This window comes from Muntiacus reevesi, chromosome 4 (assembly GCF_963930625.1).
Source record: "Muntiacus reevesi chromosome 4, mMunRee1.1, whole genome shotgun sequence".
Taxonomy (NCBI): domain Eukaryota; kingdom Metazoa; phylum Chordata; class Mammalia; order Artiodactyla; family Cervidae; genus Muntiacus; species Muntiacus reevesi.
In genome coordinates this window covers 40,255,582-40,278,164 of record NC_089252.1, presented here as the reverse complement: position 1 = coordinate 40,278,164, position 22,583 = coordinate 40,255,582, and the positions used below count along the sequence as shown (strand labels likewise).

Below are 22,583 nucleotides of genomic sequence, written 5' to 3'. Positions count from 1 at the left end.
TGTTACCACTTCTCCACCTTCTGATGCTTCAATCCTCTAACAGGCACCCCCAACAGGACACTAAGGTTTTCCACTTCCTAGAAAGAGCCTCTTAAAAAATCATTGTCTCTTAGGAATTTTATTATAAACACGAATCTCTGTGAAAGGCAGGGAAAAGCTCTCAATACAGAAAGTGTGTATGATACAGTTGCATTTCTACCACATTTATTATGTAGCTTCCTCAGCTGGCTCAGTGGTAAAGAATCTGCTTGCCAAGAGACAGTGGTTCGAGCCCTTGGTGGGGAAGATCCCCTGGAGAAGGAAATGGCAACCCACTCCAGTACTCTTGCCTGGAGAATCCCATGGACAGAGGAGCCTGGAGGGCTGTAGTCCATGGGGCCTCAGCGAGTTGGATACAACTGAGCACTCATGCACACTATGCAGCTTATGCATATAACATATGCAGTAAAACCACCAGAAGTTCATACGTGAAACTATCAACACTGCTTGTTTCCAGAAGGTGAGATTTCAAAGGACTTTCATTTTTCAAGTCCAACAATTCTATAATGTGTAATTTTAGAAAAGAGATGGAGAAAGCATGCATTACCTTTTTCATTAGCAAAAAAGTCAATGTTTTCACCAAAGTGGAATAATTTAAGCTTTGGTAAGTCTATCACATCCTCTGTGGCATTTGAGGGAAAGTGTTATTATGTTTTCTCGTGTGTGTGTGTTTCTATTAACCATATTTAAAGAGTCAGACACAACTGAGTGACTGAACTGAACTGAACTGAACTGCTAGATACTATTTCTACCTCTTTTTCTTCATCTTTTTTTCCCTAGTATCATGGGCCTCTATGCTTCCGTGGTGCTGGTGATCGGGAAGTTTGTCCGGGAATTCTTCAGCGGGATTTCTCACTCCATCATGTTTGAAGAACTTCCCAACGTGGATCGGATTCTGAAGCTGTGCACAGACATTTTTTTAGTCCGGGAGACGGGAGAGCTGGAGCTGGAGGAGGATCTCTATGCCAAATTAATATTCCTGTACCGGTCACCAGAAACCATGATCAAATGGACCAGGGAGAAAACAAACTGACACCCTGGCCACAGACCACGAGCCGAGTTAACGTGGGGATTTTCCAAAGAAAAGAAGAAAAGCACAATCTTGTCCTGCGAGCTAAGCATTTCCAGTTCGGCGGAAACAGTCTCTATGCTGACGGGAGCAGAAGGGCTGGGCTCCCTTTTGCCCCCAGAGCTACGAGCCAAGGCGCTGTTGAAACATCCTTCGTGTTAATTCCGTTCCTCTGAAGTCGGGGCTGCTCGCCTGTGGCCGTCCACGGTGCCTCGCGACCTGATTGACTGTGTGGAGGAGTTGATGACAGGTCTGGTCCTCAGAGACACAGAACAGCAGGAGGAGGAAGGAGAGACCTTCTCCTGGGTGGACGGTGCCCTCCTGGAGATACCCGGTCATCGCAGCGCCTTGCCCGGTGCTCGGCTGCCAAGGGGGCGCTGCTGTGGGGAGGGGCCAGGGGCCTGCACCCCAAATATGCAGCAGAGTGGGGGCTGAAACCCCTACATACACTTCTAGGGGGAAAGAGGGAGGGGCCGGTGACCCATGGTGACGCCAGTGGAAGGATAAGCCTCATTCTAAGCAAAAAGATAACCTTAGTGACACTTACTGCCTTACCTTAACTGAAGAGTAATACGAAATCTTTCCATTCAACACCAGTGACTTCTCAGGAAAAAAAAAAAAGCAGCAAAACAAAGACATGGACGCAGTGTTGCCGAGGCCCAGCTGGTGGCTCTTCTGGTTCCAGAGAGTTCCTGCTCCCCTGAAACCCCGACCCGGGAGACAGACAGAGATGCCACCCGGTGGAGGTGGGGTCCTTGGACACTATAACCTTTGCTGACTGAGGTCTGAGCTCCCCTCTGCCCCCCCAACCCCCACGCTTCCTCCCATTTCCATGACTCACAGCAGTGGTTTTTCCAGTATGTGACATTTTTTTCCCTGTTTTTCAGGTCTCTCAACGAGTTTACATATTCCAATTCACATTTTTACATCTGAGACGGGTTTTTTTAAGTTCATAATTATGAAAGAAATATGTATATTGAGCTTGGGGAAATAAACGGCCTTTTCTTAAATTATTATTATGGGTCATACAACGTCTTCATGAAATAACAATGTAGCATGAAAAATTGATGATTGACATGTAGTTTTCATTCCATATTAAAGGACAGTTTCTGAGAAGAATCATTGAATGGACTAGAATATGTCCCAAATAATTGACCCTCTGTAGTTTGGGTTCGGGACTGATTGAGAATAAAGCACATCCTGCAAAGTCACTTTAAGAATACTCTTCCTTCTGCCTTGTTGCATGAAATAGGAGAAGCGACTCTTCTGTACTGTGTGCCCAGAGCTAAGAACCCACTTCTGGTGGGTTGGCTATATTGGTTTTCTCATGTGTGTGCTCAAGGGGATTAATAAAAGCAGAAACAACTGGTAAAAAATAACCTTCCCAGGAGGAAACCATTACAGTGAATACAGAGCTTTTAAAACATATCAGAGTTCAAACGATGCCCAGTGTCTTCTGGAAAATCAGTGCAGACCTGCACCTCAGCTGTGAATGCCTGGAACCTCCTGAACCACTTAGGGTAAATGCTTGTCGTCATAGCAATAAATTCCAAGCACTCAGCGACCTCCTCAGCCTGCCTGCACGTTCCTGGTTGTGAATTCTTTCTTTTAAAGACATCAGCGGGGGATATGGAGAGAGCATACAGCACATTTAGGGAGGAGGGGAGAGGGACTCTCTCTAACAGGCACAGAGGTCAAGGACGCAGAGATGAAAGACAAGTCCCATTGTTCAAGAAAGATCCTCAGGTGTGGAGGAGGGAGGACACAGATGTAGAAAGCCCCGTCCTGCCTGTGTTGGAGGGGGACTCACCCAGAGAAGGAGGTGGCTGGCTGGGACCCCAGCCCAGCCTGTCACCACCCCATTCAGCTGGCTTCTCTGGCAACAAGAAGGAGTCAGCAGGCTGTAACCAGCCACACCCTCAGCCACAAATGAGCACCAGGCCCTGCCCGGAGGATGATGGACGTGTGTCCCTTAGAATGTGTTCTCTGGAGACATCTTTGAGAGGGGCATCCCCCAGGACCTGGGTAGTGGCCCTTCTGGCCAGTGAAGAGGGAGAACCAGACAGAGCGCCATGAGACTGGCCCCGGCTCTGGGGGCGCTGGTGAACTGGTCCCCGGTGAAGGCCCAACATCTGGATGCTTTATTCACAATTGCCAAAATCTCCGAAGCAGCCGAGGTGCCTTTTGGTAGATGGTCGGATAAATACACTGAAGGACACACCCTCCCCATCCTGGTCGAGAGAGGTGCTCTAGAGATTCATGCAGAGCTGAGCGGTCCTGATTCCAGGGGGAAGACTCTCCGTAAACGTGAACCCTGCTGGCCCTCTGGCCAAGCTGGCATCTACCCTGTCTGGATCCAAAACTTTACCCACCCACCCCCACCACAGGATGTCTGTCCCCAGTCGTCAAAAGCAACTGAGAGACGAAAGCTCTGAGAAGGAAGGTCCATATCTGCATCCCTCAGGTTCCCTTCCTGAGCACTTAGACTTTCTCAGTTGCTGGTCAAATGCCTGATGGGAAAACTAGGTCAAACTTATGGAGAAAAGGGAAGAATTTTTGCAGCCTTATAAAACTGATGGCTGATACAGACGTCTCTAGGCTGGGAACCAAGTTGTAACTAACCACTGGAAACATCTGGGCATCCTCAGGAGTAAATGGTAATAAGTGTGGTGTAGCTGGGGGCCCCAAACCTGGGCTCTACCCTAGAGGGGGCGGTGAGTCCTCCCTGAGTCTGGGCTCAGTAACACCAAGGAGGCTCTCAGATCTAAGGAGAAATCATACCCCTGCTGCCCCACCCCCACTGGATTAGACCGGAAATTATTTTGTAAAAAAAAAAAAACAAAAAAACTGTATTTGCATTAGAGAGAAGCCCAAAAGGAGCAGCCCTAAGGGAGGGAGTGTGTTTCCTTGAACTTCTGCGATGGGTGGATGGTGTCTGGAGGCCAGACAAGTGGGAAAAGGAGAAGGGAGGGCCTGGGGGTGCGTGGGTCACCAGGGACAGACACCATTTGGGATGGAGCCTGGAACACCTGGACTGACCTGACGCCTACACTGCTGGGCCTGCCCCAAAGTGCCTGCAGGACCCAGGCCCTCACTCCTTCCCAGGACACAGACCTCCAGGTATGCAAGTGTAGACACTTAAGATCCCACCAAATAAAACTGGTTTCCATCTCCTAGCTGTTTTCTTTGATGTGTTCATCTGTTTAAATTGTTGGTACCACCTCCATCACGGCAAGCTTCTTTCAGGGAAAATCTTACATCCATCATGTTGTTCCATCTCCGTGTAGGAAGACTTTATGAGAACAGAGGCGGGTTGAGCCATGGAAAGTTCTGGGATAACTCTCTGGATCCCAGTGCCTTTGACTGGCTGGCTGACGGCTTGGCCAGGCTGCGTGGCTGCCCCTCCCCATCCCGGAGGGGCTGCCCGGAGCCTGCCCTCGGAGGCCGCCAGCACACACACCGAGTGCGCAGGCCAGGCCCTCCTGAAACGCTAAGGATGCATCAGGGAGCCACACAAAGCTCCACTCAGTCACGAGCGATGCTGCTGGGGCACTGGGCTGATGCAAAGCAGTGAAATATTAATGAGCCTTGCAGATGGTTCATTGCTCAGCACCACCCTGTGTCTGAAGCAGCTGATGACAAGCAGCCTCTGCCCTGTATCGCCCTTGGGGCAAGAAACCCAGAAAGCATATCAACTCCCCCCCCCCCACCCCCGCATAAAACAAAGAATCAGAAAATATTAAAAAAAACAGCCAGAAAAAAGAGGAGAGACCCTGTGGTGTCAGCAAGTGTTCTGAAAACAAAACCCCCATGCAGAAGGGGCAGAGGGGCCCTGCAGACAGCAGTCATGTGGGGGGTCTGACTGGGCTGCTGCCCACACTGGGGTCCAGCCAGAGTGAGCACCAGGCTCAGGTTGGCTCTGCAGAGACACTGAGGCTGGGGGCGGGGGTGGGCCACGAGGGCCACGGGGAAGGTGCGTGGGCTTGGCGCTGCTCTGTGGGCTCCTGATGAGAATGACCCAGGAAACGAACCACAGAAAGGGCTATCAGTCCAGCTTTCCCAGACATTGAAAGGATAAAGAGGTTACATATTATGAACAAACGTAGGCCATTTTACAACTTACACAAAATGGAAAAAATCCTCTTAAGATATGGATTGCAAAAACTGACTCCAAATAAAATTTTCTGGGTGGTCCCCGCCCCCCAGAAATGTTCTATGCCAATTAGAAAATTGAATTCATAATTGAAAACTTTCCCAGAAAGAAAACTCCAGGCAAGAGGAATTCACTTGTGAATTGTGGCAAAAATTTTAAAAGAAATACCAATACCTACATAAAGTCTCTTAGTAGAGGAGAGAAGAATCCTCAATTCAAGGCCCATGTTACTCTGATTCCAACATCATCACAGATGATTCAAGAAAAGAAAATTAGAGAAAGACAGCCCTCACAAGCTCAGACACAAATCCTTAACACAATTTAGCAAATTCAATTCAGCAGCACCCTAAAAAAATTCATGATCAAGTGGGCTTAACATCAGAAAAAGTCATGGTAATTCATCATATTAGTAGAGGTTCCCACTAGGTTCCTAGGGGAAGGGTCACCCTGAAGTGTCAACCTTAGCCAAGTTGTACATAAAGTAAAAAGACACAAAGCAGATGCTGCTATGTAGGCAATAATTCAAGAAATCCATGAGCCTTTCTTGGAAAAAGAGAAATTTAGTCAATAAGGGATGAGTCAAAATCATTTTATTAAAAAAAAGGGAAAATTATGGTTTAAAAGTAGTGGTGGTGAGTTCTGAACCATTTAAATATAAATTTAAGAGTAAGTTTTTTAGACTTAAAAAAAAGCTGAGGGATTGTGGTTAAAGAAGATGTCAATGTTACAAACCTAAAACATGGAAAATTAATAATAAAATCAGAAAAATATTAAGAAAAAAGGGTCCAGATGGTGCTAATTTTCCCATATTCCAGAGCAGGGAATTGACAGAAAATGTCAAAAGTTGAAACAGTTACATGTGAAAACATAAACAATCCAATGTATTTTAAATGTGAGATCTTTTAGAAATACATCTGTTATAAAGAAACACATGTGAATTTCAAAAAATTTTTTAGCTTTCCTTCTCTCTCACTAAATTCCATGAAGATTAAGTGTCATACTTTCATTTACAAATAGTAACTAGGAGCCTGTCCTATAGAGAATTTGTACCTGCTGGTCTCTCCCAGTTTGTCCAGAAGCCTGGAGTGATGGTCATGGAGGAAATGCTTGTTTCTGAAAATGAGATTGAAGAGAATTATTTTATTCTTTGTACTTTTGGGGTTGCTGGTTGCGCTTTTTCTTAACACTGAAAGTTACATAATTTCCACAAAACAGAAAATTACATAATTTCCATAAAACAAGGAGGGAAGCAGAGCTCTTCCCCAAAGAGGGAAGCAGAGCTCCTTCCAGGGTGGAAACACCCTCACCCTCTGTAGGCAGGCCGGCATCTGGGGGCCAGCGGGCAGCAGATGTGTGGGTGTTTCAGCCCCGGGCACTGAGCGGGTCCAGAGGAAACACCAGGAGTGCACATAGGCACGCCTCCCATCCCACCTGCCGCTGGCTGGATGACACCAGCGTCTCCTCTGCTGTTTCCTGGAGGCACCACTGTTTTCTTTTGGAAGTGAGGGATCTGAGCTGTGGAATTAAAAGCTCAGCCTAGCCTCTCCGTGAACCTCCTGGACTCTGCTGCCTGGTACACGCCAAACTACTACTGGGCCTCGCCCACTGATGTGGAAATATCCTCCGGGTGTGATTCCTGCCTGAGTCTTCCCCACCCCATCCGACTCTCCGACACCCACCAGGCACCCAGACCAGCACTGTCCAAGTGGCTTTCTGTGGCCAGGGACACACAGGGCCACCCAGCATCTCAGACGTGACAGTGTGATCAAATAAATGAATTTTATTTCCTTTTGTGTCCACTTTAACAGTTCCATGTGGCTACTGTGGGGCAGCAGGCTTGGAGGCGGGGCTGCTGCTACTCTGACATCACGTGGTGCTGGGGGATGTGGGCAGAGGGACGGTCTTGGTTCCTGACAAGGGACAGTACCCCGTGCCTGCTCTCGTGGAGACATTGCTTATTCATCCCAGTGCTGGGGGGCTACTAGCACCTACAGGCAGCTGGCTGAACTGCAATGCCAGTAACACTCCCCAATCCTCCCCCCGCCCCCCAAATGTGGCAGGTGGTCCAGGTCAAAGCTGAGGGGAGATCCCAGAGGCCCAGCTAGCTAGTCCTTGTCTACCACTCAGCATCGGGTGTGGCTTGGGGCAGGAAGTATAAGAGCAGGCAGACACAACAAACAGGGTTGATAAAGCCTGTGTCTGTGAGTGCATGCACTCCTTTGTTCGTCCAATCGGCTGTTTAGACAAGTGTCGTCCATCCTGCTGTCCGTTCTCAGCAGTGACCCTGCAGCTGGTCCCCGTGGGGCGGTCCTGAAGCCGCTCCACAGCGCCACCTGGTGGCTGGGAAACTCGGGTGCTGGACTGAGCCCTTGAGGGGAGACCTTCCTTAACAAAACTACATTATTATTATTGAAATCAGCATCTTTATTTCACTTCTCTGAAGGCTTATTCACATTCTCATTTTACAGTGCAAGTAAGAATAGAGTAGAACATATTTGAAAATCAGTCATTATCTTAAGATCTATGAGTGACATATAGTAAATGAGATAAAGACAAACACTCATATTCTGAAGCGCACACAAATTCAGGTGAAAAGTGCAGGAATCATAGAAATAAAGTGATGATTTACTAGATTTTTAATCTTGCATGACCTATACAGCTCTACAACTGATTTTAAAGAATGTTCATAAGACACACAAAAAAATGCTAAAGGTCCTCGTAAGAAGCTAGGTATTTCAGGCAGATTCACGAACCTACGTTAGTACACCAGAAGGGGAAGGGAGAGGGCACAGCCCACAAATAAAGGTTGTCCCCTGAAAAAAAACCCAAAAATCAAAAAAACCTGAAAGCTGAGAATTACATCTTATTGAACCGAGTGTCGGAGGACTTCAAGTCCAGAGGCAGCCCTTCAGGCAGCTTTGAGGGCTGCTCCGAGGAGGGAGGGGGTAGCCAGGATATAGCTAGCGGCGGGTGGGGACGTGTTTGCCACAAAGACCAGGTAGTCAGAACAGCAAAGGATTAAACTGTTAAAACCAGGGGGCTTCCCAGGTGGCTCAGTGGTAAAGGACCCGCCTGCCATGCCGGAGCTGCAGGAGACCTGGGTTCGGTCCCTGGGCTAGATAGATCTCTGGGTCAGGAAGATCCGCTGGAGAAGGAACTGGCAATCCACTCCAGTATTCTTGCCTGGAAAAATCCCCACGGACAGAGGAGCCCTGAGGGCTACAGTCATGAGTGGCAAAGGGTCGGACATGACTGACTCACACACACACAGAGGACCAGACCTCTGCTTCCTTGCGTGTGAGAAGATTCGAGAACCCGGGCTCAGAGACCACCCGTCCGACATGCGCCATCCGTGCTCCCAACCCCGAGTCCCCTCAGGGCTCACTGTCTGGGGCGGGTGGGGGCGCGGTGGGGGCCGATGGCCTCTGGCTTACTGCCCCTCCACCGCAGCAGCCTTCCCGCTGTAAACTGAATCTGGTTTCTCTTAACTCTCTGCACTCCTACGCTGCGTCCGCCCCCGCCCCCGCCCCCAACCCACCCAGCTCAGTGAGAAGCTAGATCGGCACCCGCAGGAGAAACGCACCCGCAGGAGAAACGCGGTTTTCTGGGCAGTGGCAGGCCAGAGCCGAGAGGCCGGCTGGCACCCAGGCGTCGGAGGGGAGGAATCAACCCCGGCCCCCACCCCGTGATGAACCCGGAACTAGACCCCAGGCCCCGGGGGAGCTGCCCCAGGACAGAGGAGTGTCCAGGTGGAGGGGGCGGGTGGGCGGGGGGAGGGTAGGTCGCACGTCCAAACAGGAGAATTGCTGCTGGAGGAGGCACCGTTCACACCTGAACCCAGGTGTGCGCGCTGCCCCGTGGAGGGGTCTGGAGTCGGCGACCTTCGTGTCAGCACAGGGCCAGCGCCCAGAAGTGCCCGTGCTCTGAGGGGTGTCCCTGGGTCACCCGGAATTAAGTTTCACCTTTGTGTTTTGTAATTGAAGTGGAAGTGCGATGGGGCCCTGGAAGAGGTGTTGGGCCTCGGAGGCTCGGCTGTGAGGGGCCCCACCTCCCCATCTCCCCTGGACTTTCCTGGCCCTGCCCACTCACCTGTGGCTACCCCCGCCCCCAAGGTGTCCTGGAGGCTCTCACCCCAACTTCCGTCCTGGTGTCAAATCCTCCCGCCGACTCCCACGCCCAGCAGGGCAGGGTCATTACATAGAGGGCTTCCACAGTTCGCGCTCAGGAAACGTCTGAGTGATGTTACGTGAATCCACAGGTTAACTAAGGTGCACACCAGGTATTAAATGCCAACCTCCTCACTTTGGTTTTCTTACCTCCTCATTTAATGAATTACTCTCCTGGTATACTGAAGTCTCCCACCTCTCTGAGGCCAGAGAACAAGGTCTGACAGTAACTGGTGACAGGCACCCTGAAAAGCTCCCTGAGTTCACAGTATCCCCTAGAGGGGCCTCTGGACCTCAAAGTGCACAGTGTGCTGTCTGGCACAGCTGGGAGCCTGTCAGTAGCTGAGGATGTATCTTTGGAAAAAGCAAACAAGTCAAGCACAAAATATAATAATAAAAAGAACAATCACACTTGCATGGTTTCAGATTTTATTTTTGTAATTATCTTCCCATAGAAGCAATAATCAGCATTTCCATAACATTTAATATCATTCATCAAAGCTGGAAAAAAACAGGAATAAAGCACAGTTTCATACACAAATACCACACTCTGCATATGTACAGTTAAGTTCAATATATTAGACTCTGCAGACTGGTTCACTCACACAAGACAGCATGGGGACTGCTGGGCTCTGAGAAGGCGCACACAGACCCCACTCCGGGAAAGGGGCCACATGAGCTCTGAACCCCTTTCCCTGCTGGGACCACCATTCCCTGCTCCTGAGCGCCCCCAAGAACAGCTTCTGGCAGCAGGAAGAGGAGACACTTCTCGCCAGGCCCCAGGCAGGAAGCCCTGATATCAGGGGAACAGCCACCTGCCCCGCACGAGCCATAACCCGTGGGGGTGGGGTGGGGATAGTCAGGGATGCCCGGGTTCCAGCCCCCTGCACTGGGCGGCCCACTCCCCAAGCCCCACAAGCCCCCAAGCCCTGCAGGACACCCCCGGCTCAGTACGCATTTTTGTTCTATTAATATGAAAGAAAAGAGTAGAAGTGAAGCCTTTCTTCCAAGGCTGCACTGGATAACAGTCTACACAACGCGGTTGAGAGCATCTTCTAGGTGTGGCCGAATCTGCTGAGATGGCTGTGAATGAGCTCAAATGCACATCAAGGTGACTCCTGGAGGGTGGCTGGATGTGGAGGGCACAGCAGCAAGGACAGGTGTGCACTATTAACGCGTCACTGAGCACGGATGCTACAGAGACCAGTGTCCCCAAACAAGGGCTGGGAAGAGGCACTGCCCGCAGACCACCTGGGTGCCGGGTGGGGGGGCCTGGAGGAGGATGCTCATTAGTGTTCTGACCCAGGCCTTCCACAAAGAGTTCATCTACCACCCACCCGCCCCACAAGGACACTCCCTGGACCCTCCCAGAGCCCAGGGTGACCTTCACCTCCCATGATACCACCTCCGTGTTCCCGGGAAGCCAGCAGACCTGAGCCCAGGAGGCCAGGCAGTGGCATCAGCTGCACTGCAGCGTCTGGGCTTCTTCCCACCAGGAGAGAGGGCTGAGCTCACGCAGAGAACACCTTGAAGACAACCCGTCAGGAGAGGCCGGGAAGGAACCACACACCAGCGCCCCACATGTGCAGCCAGTCCTGTTCTCTCAGCCACACACAGGAGGTTTACAGAGAGCACCTCTGCGTTGAGCCAAGGTCCTCAGAGGGAGGACAGGTCTGCGGGGCTAAGGTCAACAACCTGGCGGGTGAAGAGACGGTCACTGAGCTTCAGGAGGAAATGCCCACGATCCAGGGAGGACTGGAGACGCGCACAGAGCCCTGGGACATGCGCCCGTCAGAATTCAGCGTCCACGTGACGCTCCAGCTGCGTTTTGTTCTGGGAGAAGCAACGTCGTAAGGCTCAGAACAGCCTCTGGCCCACACTCCATCTGAAGGTTTAATAACTTAAATGTCTCCAATTATCACGGGGCATAAATCTCCTTTTGAAAACAAATGTTTACAATATTACTTTGTTTAACCAGTAAACTTCACTTTTAGCAGCAATTATGAAATAAAATGCAAACAACTTCTCTAACAATAAATGACATGAGCCCAAGAGAAAAGAATGTCCATGCGTGTTATCCCTTTTGTTTAGAACAAGTCTGTGGAGAAATGGGTTTGCCAATTTTAAAATCACCTATGACGTGATGGGATGTTTCTGTCAATTCCTGCTGGTGTCTGAGAAGAGCTCTTGTCAGGGAAAGAAAGGAAACGCTTGCAGGCAGCGGGCAGGGCAGTGGTCCGGGAACCAGGAACGAGACTTGTCTTACAGCATCAGAGCCAGGACCCCGTGAGTCCGGCCGCCCTCCGAGGAGTCCGGGGGTGTGAGTCGTGCGGGCAGGGCCGAGCCTAGCACAACCCCCCTGCATACTCGTCCTCCTCATCCTCAGCGGCGGGCGCAGCGGTGCCTTCAGGTTTGGCCTGCGGGGGGGCTGCTGCCTTCTTCTTGACGCCTCCTCCTGGGACCACCAGGCTCAGGCCCAGCTTCGCGTACTGTCAACGACAAAGTGCAGCTCAGACTGGACGCCCGGGCCTGACCTTCAATACAGGCTCTCACCTGTGCGCCAGGGCCTGGTCTCTGCCCCCCAAAAACCTGGACACCACTTGGAGGGAAACACCACCACGAAACTCAACACTGCTGGGCCGCAGGGCAGGGGCTCGACCAGTGTGGCCACTGCCTGAGGGGCCCCAAGACCCCATGAGCCTAAAAGAAACTCAGTCAGTGACCTGGAGGGGGCCCGCAGACGGAGCAGGAGGGGTGTCACCACAGTAAACCTGCTCAGCGTGCACCCTGCGAGCCTCCTCTCTGAGCATCGGCCTCGGGAGGGGACAGGAGGGCAGGGCCGGGGCGGGGTGGGCACTCACATCGTTGTCCATGTACTTGAACAGCGGCGAGTTGCACACCTCGGCCACCTGGTCCTGGTCTTGCTGGTCGTAGCCCTCCAGGAGCTGCTCCAGGGCGGCGCAGTCCTCGCTGCCGTTGAAGCCGGGGATGCTGCGGGACACGCACACCCACCCCGCCCATAGGTCTGACCACATACGAGCAGAGATCACGCCCAGGACGGTCACCAGCAGAGGACCAGGGCCCAGGTGTCGGGGGGGCTGGCCTCAGGCTGCTCGGTTTAAATATCACCCATGAGAAAACCCCTTATCCTGACCTTCCTGAAACATACACCTGAGGACTCTCTTTCTTCACATATGGCAAATATCACAAAATTACTCAAGTCACTCACTTCCACAGAAGTACCAGGAGAAAAACACAGCAAAGAACCCAACTCATAAAAACCCTGCTGCAAAAGCTGAAAGGCTTGCCATGTAACTTGCCCTGTCCTGAACTTTACAGAAAACAAAAACCCCATCTCTGAAGCAGGGCCAGCAGTTTCAGCAGAGCTGGGCAGAGCTGCGCGCACCCTGGGCCTCACCTGTAGCTCTCACGGACACAGCGCTCAGCCGCCACGTAGTCGTTTCTGTGCAGATGCACTAAGACCTGGGCAATTGTTTTCTAAAACAAAAGAAGGGATTAGGCCAAGTTTACATTCACACAGAAGTCGATTCCAAGATACCTGGAATGTAACTTGGTTTGCATCTGACACTATTCTCCATTTTCAGAGAAAGCCCGTCCACTACTGTGTTTCAGACCTTGCTGTTTCAGCTCTAAAACTCTCATTTAGTTCATTTATAGTTTCTATTAAAAAAAAAAAATCAGTCCCTCTATCTACACCTCCACCAGTGTTGCCCTTGGTCGCACGGAGCAGCTGTCACAGCCTCTTCACGGTCTAGATCTGCTGACTCCAACACCTGGGTTTCTTCTCTGACAACCATCACGTCTTCCCGACTCCCTCTGCCCAGTCACTGGCCCCTGGCCCCTGCACCGACCCACCCACCATCCCGGGCTCAGGCCACACATTCGGTCTGTTTTCTGGGCAGTGGCTCTGGTCTTAGTTCAAACCCTCTGCTCCAGGCTTGGCGACCCCCCGAAACACACATGCACACACACTCGGGAGCCCCCTCCTGCAGCCCTCCTCTCTGGGCCCTTTTCCTGAGTTCCTCTGGCTGGAGAGATAGGGTTTCTATGGGGGCCTCTTCCCCAGACCCTCTGGTTAGAGGATGGCGGGGGGGGGGGGTGCTCCTCTCGAAGTTGAGAGGCAGAGGGGACATGAAGTCAGAAGCCTTCCCACCCACTCAATGCTCAAGAGTCCTCAGGGCACTGTTTTCTGTGCTCTGCCCAGCAGTGTTGGCTATGAACAGCAGGAGAGAGGCAACAGTAGGATCATTTCATTTCAGCCAGAAACAGAGGTCCAGAAGGTATTATTTTAAAAAATTAACAAATATTCATGAAACATGATCTCAGACACAGTTATACCAATATGATCCAAGGAAAAGCCAAAACTAAGCACTTTGAAAACATACCTTATAACAAGTTGGATAATTCTCAATTTCCTTATAAATGTTTTTTTCTTTCTGAATAGAGAGTGCTGCCTCATCAAACCTGAAGACAAAATAAGAAATGCTGAACAAGGCAGGTCTAAGTGCGCCACAGCAGAGACCATGGTGTGACATGTCTGATGTCACAGGTTCTAGAAAAATGAAGGTGGCATCGGGTGCTGTAACCACTGCCCCACACCCACCGTGAGCTCCACACACTTGGCATGACTACTGCATCTGACTTGTCCTCCCAGACCCCCAGTAGACAGAGCAAGAGGACTTTAGGACAGGCTTCATATAGGAGTTGGGTCTGATAGAGACCATCCAATAATGAGCATCCATCAGATTCAATTAACTGCTCTGAGAGAGGCTGTAAGAAGCCCTGGAGAGGCCAGGCCTGACTCCGCCATCGCAGAGCCCTCTCCTTCCCTGGAAGGCCATGCAGACGCCCCGGGGCACTGGCTGCTGGAAGGACGACCCCCACTGGGTCCACATTCTCAAGCGCCCACCCCAACCTTGTCAGGCCCTGACAGCTCCTAGGGCCCAAAAGAGGCAGTGATTGGGGGCGGGGCGGGGGGGGGGGGGGGGCACAGAGTGGGCAGACAGGGAGAGGTGAGCAAACATCCTCCTCGATACCACACTCCTCAACAGTCACCTTCTCTTGTTCACTCACACACATTCTCCTCTGCACAACTTTATTAATAATGGAGATAGGTTACTAAGATTAAACTGCAGTAAAGTAAAAACAGGGAAATTCTACAGGATCCTAGTTATCTGGGATCCAGCTACTCATGGTGTGGGTCCTAAGTCTGAAAGATAAAATGGTAAACAACCTGTGTGACGACACTATCCGGCTGTCAGGAACCCGCCCACATTCCTGGGTGAACATTACAGACACTTGCGACCCCAGAGACATTGCGACCTCCCCACCCCCGGTAACAGACCAGACAGCCGTCTCTAGAGCAGCCGAGACAGGTCTTAACCAACAAGAGCCCAACGCACGTTGGGACGGCACTCAGAGAAGCAGTGGATCTTTCAATGTCTAACCCAATGTGCTGCTGTCTTATGGGCCTGGTGTGCCCAGGTTGCACCCAAACGATCAACAAGCCCTTGCCTAAACATGGCCTGGAGGTCACAGGTCACAGGAGCACCGCGGTGTGAGACATACCTGCGCCCGCGCACCAGCAGCCGGGAGGCTTTCCCCAGGAGTTCGACGGCCTGCCGCAGGCGCTCTTCATTCTGTGGATCCAAGAGAAGAGAGTGTGGGTCGCTTTAAGGCAGGAATTTTTCTCTTCCAACAACTATCTGATTAAAAAGTAACTGCACTGGATGGGGGGGAGGGGATGGGGGAGGAACAGGTCAGGGGAAGCGGGGGCAGTGACACCAAAGCTACTAGAACCCATCTCGCTGCTCACAGAAGCAGAGTTCACTTGTGAGCACAGGGGAGTTTTCAAAGTAGCCGCTGTGTTTCTCACGAAATTGAACATTCTAAGTCTACTTAGAGAAAACAAATTCACTTACTTCAAACACGTTGGCTGTCTGCTGATATAACTGCACAGCCTTTTCTGGATCTACATTCTCTATCAGCCTAAATGAAACAAGAATATCTGACTTATACGAGAAAGAGAAAATTGTTTTCACCGGACTTTATCAAAAAGACTCCCAGGCGGAACCCCTGTCCACACTCACTTCCCGGCCCGCTCCAGGGCCATGGCGGCCGTGTCCGGGGTGCCGTTTTCCAGGTACATCATGCTGGCCTTCTCGATCAGCTGAACAGCCTCCGGGAGTTTCTGCATCTCCTTTAGGCAAACAACAGGGCACAAAGCAGTAAATGCATGAATTAAGAAATACGGAATTAACAATCTGAAACTGGAGAGAGCAAAAGACCCAAAACACGACACAACGATATATATACTGAAAATAAAACGCCTTCGCAAGGTCACTCTCCCCATGAGGCTTCCTCCAGCCAAACGAGAAAGACACCAATTAATCCTGCAGAGCCCAGTCCTTCACAGGGTTTCAGAGAAACTACACAAATAGGAGAAGCCAAGCCACTTGCTCTTCAGTGTTTCCTGAGCAGCTACAGTTGCTGGAATACTCGTGAATGCCTGCTATACACAAGGCCTGTGCAAGCCAGGCTGCAAACCAGCAGTCCAAGGGCTGGGTCTCATTTCCAAGGACACTGCGCTTTAACCATCCGCATCTTGTCATCAGACATGTCCACAGAAGGTCTGCTGGTGGCTTCATATATTAAAATATTAAAAGCATCAGCAGGCTCACGCCCCCACACGGCACTGGTGAGCGGGGCAGAGTGGTGGCTGTGAGGACCTACCCCCTCCTGGCTACATTTCTCCCCACCCCCGGCACGTCCAGGCCTGCCTCCTCCATTTCAGCCATCCCCCTGTGTGCACCTGCGCTTGCAACCCTCTTACTCTGAGTGCCGTCAACAAAGTAACTCTACGTATCTTACTAGTAAACTGAGTCTCAGCATCATGTGAGCCATACATTAGCATCCCCAATCCAAACCTTTTTTAAAAACTGGAAAAAGTCATGAAAAAACGAGGTGTAAAGTTGACAGGTGTTATCTACTCTAGGCTGACGCGCTGCGTCTCCATGCTGACCTCGCATGGCTTGTTTTCAAATCTGCCCATTCATCCTTCACTAAGCTGACAAATCCTTGAGGATGTCACACTTGCTGGTCTCGTCCTTAAGACTACAAACCATGACTCGTTTTACCTACAGGGCAGCTGTGCCCCGACGTCACTGACCTTCAGCATCATGCCAGCTTGCTCATATGCTCTGCAGAGAGAATACAAGTTCTCGGATGAGATCCTGATGGGAGGAGAAACCTCCTACCAGACACAAGAATCTGCATCAGTTTAAACTGGCTCAGGCAATACATACTTACTTTAGGCCCTTGTTAGGAAACAATGAAATTTTTCTTCCATTTATCTACATGGGGAACAATACCTTGGAAACAGCAGGCATCTAAGGTAAAGAGACTTCTCTTTGCAAATGCAAAATTAAATGAAGCTCAGAGAAGGCAAATGACTTTCTACCTGACAAATCTAAATCCAAGTTTTGAAACAAATATTTTTTTCTCCACAGAAGCAAAAGAAAACTTTCTGCTTCTCTGAACAGGCACAGTAACTATATTAAGAAAGGGGGGAAAACAGGGTTTCTAACTCACTTGTTTTTTCACAGGTTACTAAACAAAATAGTCCTAAAAGTATGACGGTGATTTAAACACTGAATATCTTAGTGAGGAGTGACTTCATTTTTAAGGTTCAGGTGAAGACTGAAACAAATGTAAAGGCCTATCTTATTTACATCAGTACACATGAATTCACTATTTCTGGACTTATAACTTAGGAAAAATTTACTGACCTAAGGGAAAGCAACAACACTTAAAACATAATAATCTACAAATACATGGACATACAGAGGAAATATACTTACTTGGCAGCGTGAAAAAGGCTGAATAGATGTAACAAAGCCACAATTAAGGGAAATAAAAAAAAAAAATCAACAGTTTCTAAAGATCCATTATTTGAAAAAGCAAGGCTAACTAAATCACTGCCCCAATTTGTTCAAAAAGGCAAACCCTACAAACCAGGTAAAGAAATCATTTAATGCCTGTGGATCTCTACTAAAAACTACACAATTCACAAAAACAGACAAAACACCAAACAGATTTTTAAGCTACTTCCATTTTCTATTATGCATTAATCTGATGTTTTAGTAAAAATGCAAGGTTACTATAACCATAAACTGCAAGTGAGGTAAAACAAACATTTTTTAGTTGATAAGATTATAAAATACTTCAGGAAAATTTGTTTTCAACTACTTAAAAATGTTATTTCAAGTACCTGAGGAAGACTGTACTTTTAAACCAGTTAAGACAGCGGTTACTGTTTCTACCACCTGCACCACCTCTTCACTTTTCAGGACCTGTCTCTTTCCATCTCTCTCATTTCATCCCGAGTAAAACCGTCATCGAGCAAATCCAGAAATAATGAACTCTCAAAGGCAGCTCTGCAGAGCAGTGTGGATCACAATCAAGTCTCCATAAATCATCTTCAGAGTTCAGACATGCAGAGTTGTTCTAAGAGGCTTCTAAGCTAACAGCACTGTAACCCACGGGCAGCAAACTCATAACGATTTCCAAAAGTTGAAAAGATACGCCCTGTTGTTCTCATGGGCCACAGCTTCCTTCAGGCAGGCGTCCTTTGCTTGTTCAAACTGTTTGGCATTCTTAAAAGCAACAGCTGAAATAGACAAAAATAAAAACAGATTTTCTATTTCCATCATTTAAAAAAAAACCTCAAATGAATCAATACCAAAATCTGCATGATGTGTGAGGTATTAGAAAATAAACTTAACACTTAATCAAATACTTAGGAAACTTCATAAAACTATAAATACTACTTTTTTCTAAGCCATTTTCTTATAACTTTTTTGATTATCAATAATCTACAAGTATTTTCAAAAGTTTTTTTTTCCTTAAGTCTTTCTAAGACCAGCATGTACACTTTGAGGAACTTAGATCACATCAACCAATCAACAAGTCAAACAACAGGGGTTGTCACAAAGACAGCTCCTTTCCTCATCAGTTTCACAGTTAACAACAGAAACAGTACTCAGTTTAAGCTTATTCTATCATTTAAATTATTTTGAAACTGAAGTCCAATAAGCACACTCAATATTTTTATAATTTTTTTTAGCACAATCTTTAAATACTATCTTATAGACTTTGGAAAGCTCATGAAGTGTTGTTTACAAATAAGTGAAAAGCATACTGTTTTAAGAAAACATTACTTGCTAAAAACACTCTTACAATTATCTTTAACAAAATGCTGAAAATAAACAAACAACAAGCTATTTCATCCCTTAATTTCTACATTTTGCTGTCATAAAACTTTACTGATGAAATGTATTTTGCATAAGCCCTTAAAGAAAATAAACAAAGAATGTTTTAACGGGAAAATCTGACTTGAAGTACTTATTTCTGAAAGCAGAAATGGTCTCAGATGCATATGTAACAACGTTCCATGTTAAATTTCCCTCATGGAGGAGATCTGCAAAATGTCATGCTCTCCAGTTACGAAAACATTCTTGTACAAAGTGTTGATAAAACCCATGTAAAACATGAACCTGTAATCGTTATTTTAATAATTATTATCTAGAAACTATATCCTACATTGTGCTGATTAGTTGCAATTTACCTGACTTCTTTCTTCCTGGTGATATACTAAAACTAAAGTCTACCAAAAGCACATTTCTTAGGTGATTTCTATCCAAGGCTAACACATGTGATCACAACCACTGCAGAAACACACAGTAAAATGTGCTCAGCCTATTTCAAAATCATATTATGCTTTATATCCAAAATCATCACAGATATGCTGAAAGCTGTCATTTCATATCTAAAAATGCTGAATTTGTAGTAAGTTCTTTCTGTTGGAAATTTCAGACTGTTTTTACCTTATATGCTGATAAAGGTATTAAAATATGCCTATAAACTTAACACTGGATGAAAACCTATCAGCATATTTCTGAGCAAGGCTGTAAAGAACAAGAATCTAACATGCACTGTGCACAATTGCTGAGAGTGAGGCTTAGGTGCTTTATAAAGTGAACTGGAAGTCTTTACTCAGAAACAGGAGAAAAGTATGACCGAACTCCTGGAAATACATAGTATGAACTGACTGCAGTTCAAGAAAACACTAATATGCTAAAAGCCCATAGCTGCGCCTGCCCCATCGTCTGCCCTCATGGCAGAGGGATGCAGCCAGGTCTGCAACTCAGCACTTGAGAAACCTGCAAACAGCAGCTGGAAAAGCACAGGGTCTAGGGAGGTCTTTGGTTGTTTTTTCTAACAACTAAGATGCTACAGGAAGCACTAAGGGTGAGAATCATGCCGAGATGAACATAACACACTGCAGGGGGGAGGGCAACTATCACAGATACCTGCTTTTCCATACTCAGAAGCGGCGCTGTCATAATCCGGCTTCCATTTCAAAAAACCAGTTTTCAGGCTAAATGAAAGAAAGATACAGTTAACAGAAGTTATGAAACACATTCTTAAGTCAGAGCCTTGCTTGTAAGGACCTTGTAGGTCTGTAAAAAGGGAGGTAGGGGAATCATCAAGTGCAAAGTCCTCATTAGTCTACCTCCGTCCAAACTTCCTGATAACTACACACTTCACCACTTTCCCTCCCACTCTCAGACACGGTCTCCCTCTTTTGAAACGTCTGCATAACATCCAAGGAGAGTGGAGGTAATCACTGCCTGGTCCCCAGACTGAGCAGTGCCACTATTCACTGCTAACTCACTAGAAATTTATGAATTGTTGAGCCTCTCCCAGCCCTGCTGAACCGGAAACAGGGTAGCATCAGCAGCATCCAGGGTGTAACCAGCCCTGAGGTGCATTAAAGCTTGAGACAGGTGAGGCACAGCAGTGAGTAGGTGGATTCCTGAGACTGCAGCTCAGGAGAGGAACAGATAACCTGGGCCATCAACATGGGCCACACCAGGGCCGGGTTAAGATCCTCCAGGGAGACTGCAGACCGAGGCCAGAAAGACTACTGAACACAAACCCACAGAGGGCGTCAGCAGGAAGGCTGCAGTCGACACGAATGGCAACCAGAGAGAGCAGAACGACTAGAACGAGAGCAGTTCTCCAGGACCACAGGACAATCAATCCTGAGTCCCTATCTCTGTGTCCTTTCCTCGATGCTTTCTGTAACTTCAGACTTACAGCTTAAACTAACCCTGTGACTGTCAAACTTGGGTGAGCATAAAAATTGCTAAATAAACACCATCTTAAATTCTGAATTCAGTTGGTGAAAGCCAAGGAATCAGGGGAGCACCTTAACTGAGAGACGGGGAAGCCCCCATAACCTACAGACGTACACCCTTTCTTGCGTTCCTTTTAATTTGGCCAATTAAACTTATTTAAAGTTTACGCTTGTGTAATACTGCTGTAAGTTTCAAATTTGTAAACAACTCTGAAGCTCAGTAAGGGCACGACTGGTAAGAAAAACAAAATGGTTAAAATGCAGCCTGTCTACTCTAATCCACAAAATTGAGAAAGCATCGTCATAAAGCAAAATTCTAATCCCCACCCCAACCCCTAAATCCTCATTATATTTTCCACCGTGTGTGTGTGTGTGTGTGTGTGTGTGAGAAAAACAAAATGGTTAAAATGCAGCTTGTCTACTCTAATCCACAAAATTGAGAAAGCATCGTCATAAAGCAAAATTCTAATCCCCACCCCAACCCACCCCCTAAGTCCTCAGTCGTGTCCGACTCTCTGTGACCCCATGGACTGTGGCCGGCCAGTTCCTCTGTCGATGGCATTCTGCAGGCAAGAATACTGGAGTGGGTTGCCATTCCCTTCTCCAGGGATCTTCCTGACCCAGGGATCGAAACCGCGTCTCCAGCCCTGGCAGGCGGATTCTTTATCACTAAGTCACCTGGGAAGCCCCATTGTCCACTATAGCATAACTTTTAAAATCCCACCAAAGACAAGACACATCCATTCAGTCGTCTTGTTGCTACACTTGGAAAAAGCTAGAGATTTTAAAACATAGTTGGGCCCAACGTGCCAGGAACCAGGAACACGCCCTCTAAGATGCAGAGAGACGGACCCCGGCGGCACCCCCACTGCCCTAGGCACGACCACTTCCGGCGGCCAAGGACAGCGCTTCCGGGGCGCGGCGGTCCCACCCCGCGCGCCCGGCTCCGCCCCCGCCCCAGCACCCCCCCCCCCCCCCCCACCCGGTGCTGACTCAAACTGGCCTAGGAGGCGCCGAACCCGGCGCTCGCCCAAGGCCGCGCTGGGCCCCTCACTCACTATTTCTCTGCTTTGGCCAGATGTTCCAGCCCCTCGTTTATCTTCTGAGCCGCCATCTCCGCTGCGCGGCCCTGACGTGGAGGTCGAGAGCCCGCCAGTGGGCGTGGGAACGCCGAGGAGGAGGCCGGGACGGCGCCGCCGCCGTGCTACCGGGGCTTGCAGGGCTCAAACCTAGCGAGGCGAAGCGGCCTGGGAGCCTCGCAGGCGCTGTGCGGGCAGACGTTGCGCAGGCGCAGAGCGCGCGGAATGGTCGCACGCGTGGCTCCCGCGCAGGCGCGGTGAGTAGAGACGGAGGTTCGCGCATCCATTTCCGGGGTTGAGCTCACGTGTGTTGAGCACCTGTTATGAATAGGGCGCGGTTCTAACCACGGCAGGTCGGCAGGGAGTGCGACAGGCCGGACCCTACGCCCGTGGACCTCGCACCCCTTCTCCCGAGAACGCGCGTGGCCGCTGCGATCCGTTCCTTTCGTTCTTCGACCTGAACAGCCTGGATCATTCGTCCTATATCTGCGCCAAATGTCTGTCAATCTGCAAACCCGACTGTCCGTTCGGGTCACTGTCCCGTAATCACGAGTCGATGCTCATCAGTGCGCGCCGAGTGAGGTTGGGGGCGAGGGTTTCGCAGAAATACTAGCAAACCAGCTGCCGACCCACGACTCGCGGTGTTTCCAGCGTCCGCAGGTGACTCCCGCTAGGCCCTTGCTTCCTCTTCGTGTCCACCCACCAGCTAGACACTGGTCCCGGAGCCACACCCAGAACTCGCTAGTCACTGGTAACTAACTGTTGCTAGGCACCGTGCCTCTCGGGTCAGTTCAGGCAGCCTTTGACCTCTTGCTGCCCTTCCAGCTCCGACGATTTTTCACCTTCACCGAACTCC

The 22,583-nt window shown here is 49.2% G+C and overlaps 2 protein-coding genes across 5 annotated transcripts in view; one reads left to right on the top strand and one right to left on the bottom strand.

The window, feature by feature from the left end:
* PIEZO2 (piezo type mechanosensitive ion channel component 2) overlaps positions 1-4,272 on the top strand; it is a 246,335-nt gene extending 242,063 nt beyond the window's left edge. For both annotated transcript variants that reach the window (XM_065932593.1, XM_065932591.1), the window contains exon 52: positions 820-4,272. In XM_065932593.1, the coding sequence (XP_065788665.1) occupies positions 820-1,072 (253 nt within the window). In that variant the 3' untranslated portion in view covers positions 1,073-4,272. The remainder of the gene's footprint in view (positions 1-819) is intronic.
* Positions 4,273-9,839: 5,567 nt separating this feature from the next.
* On the bottom strand, positions 9,840-21,909 carry NAPG (NSF attachment protein gamma). 3 transcript variants are annotated; one of them, XM_065932588.1, is made up of 12 exons: positions 21,707-21,909; positions 19,819-19,886; positions 18,032-18,116; positions 17,308-17,325; positions 16,617-16,647; positions 15,538-15,647; positions 15,370-15,436; positions 15,017-15,087; positions 13,834-13,912; positions 12,846-12,925; positions 12,289-12,418; positions 9,840-11,916 (listed from the first exon to the last, which is right to left on the bottom strand). In XM_065932588.1, exons 1-12 carry the CDS (start codon positions 21,760-21,762, stop codon positions 11,773-11,775), a joined length of 939 nt encoding a protein of 312 aa, XP_065788660.1. In that variant the 5' UTR covers positions 21,763-21,909; the 3' UTR covers positions 9,840-11,772. The 3 variants fall into 3 exon arrangements, with proteins under 3 accessions (XP_065788660.1, XP_065788661.1, XP_065788662.1); XM_065932589.1 differs by lacking the exon at positions 21,707-21,909 and adding an exon at positions 21,373-21,531; XM_065932590.1 differs by lacking the exon at positions 21,707-21,909 and adding an exon at positions 21,327-21,403.
* Between the last annotated feature and the right edge of the window lie 674 nt (positions 21,910-22,583).

What these genes read in the sequence shown, in the direction of transcription:
- NAPG (XM_065932588.1), bottom strand. Translation starts at nt 21,762, where the DNA reads ATGGCGGCTCAGAAGATAAACGAGGGGCTGGAACATCTGGCCAAAGCA. An exon ending in CTGGCCAAAGCAGAGAAATA is followed by an intron (nt 19,887 to 21,706) that starts GTGAGTGAGGGG and finishes TCTTTCATTTAG; the next exon opens with CCTGAAAACTGGTTTTTTGA. An exon ending in GCCCTGGAGCGGGCCGGGAA is followed by an intron (nt 15,437 to 15,537) that starts GTGAGTGTGGAC and finishes TGTTTCATTTAG; the next exon opens with GCTGATAGAGAATGTAGATC.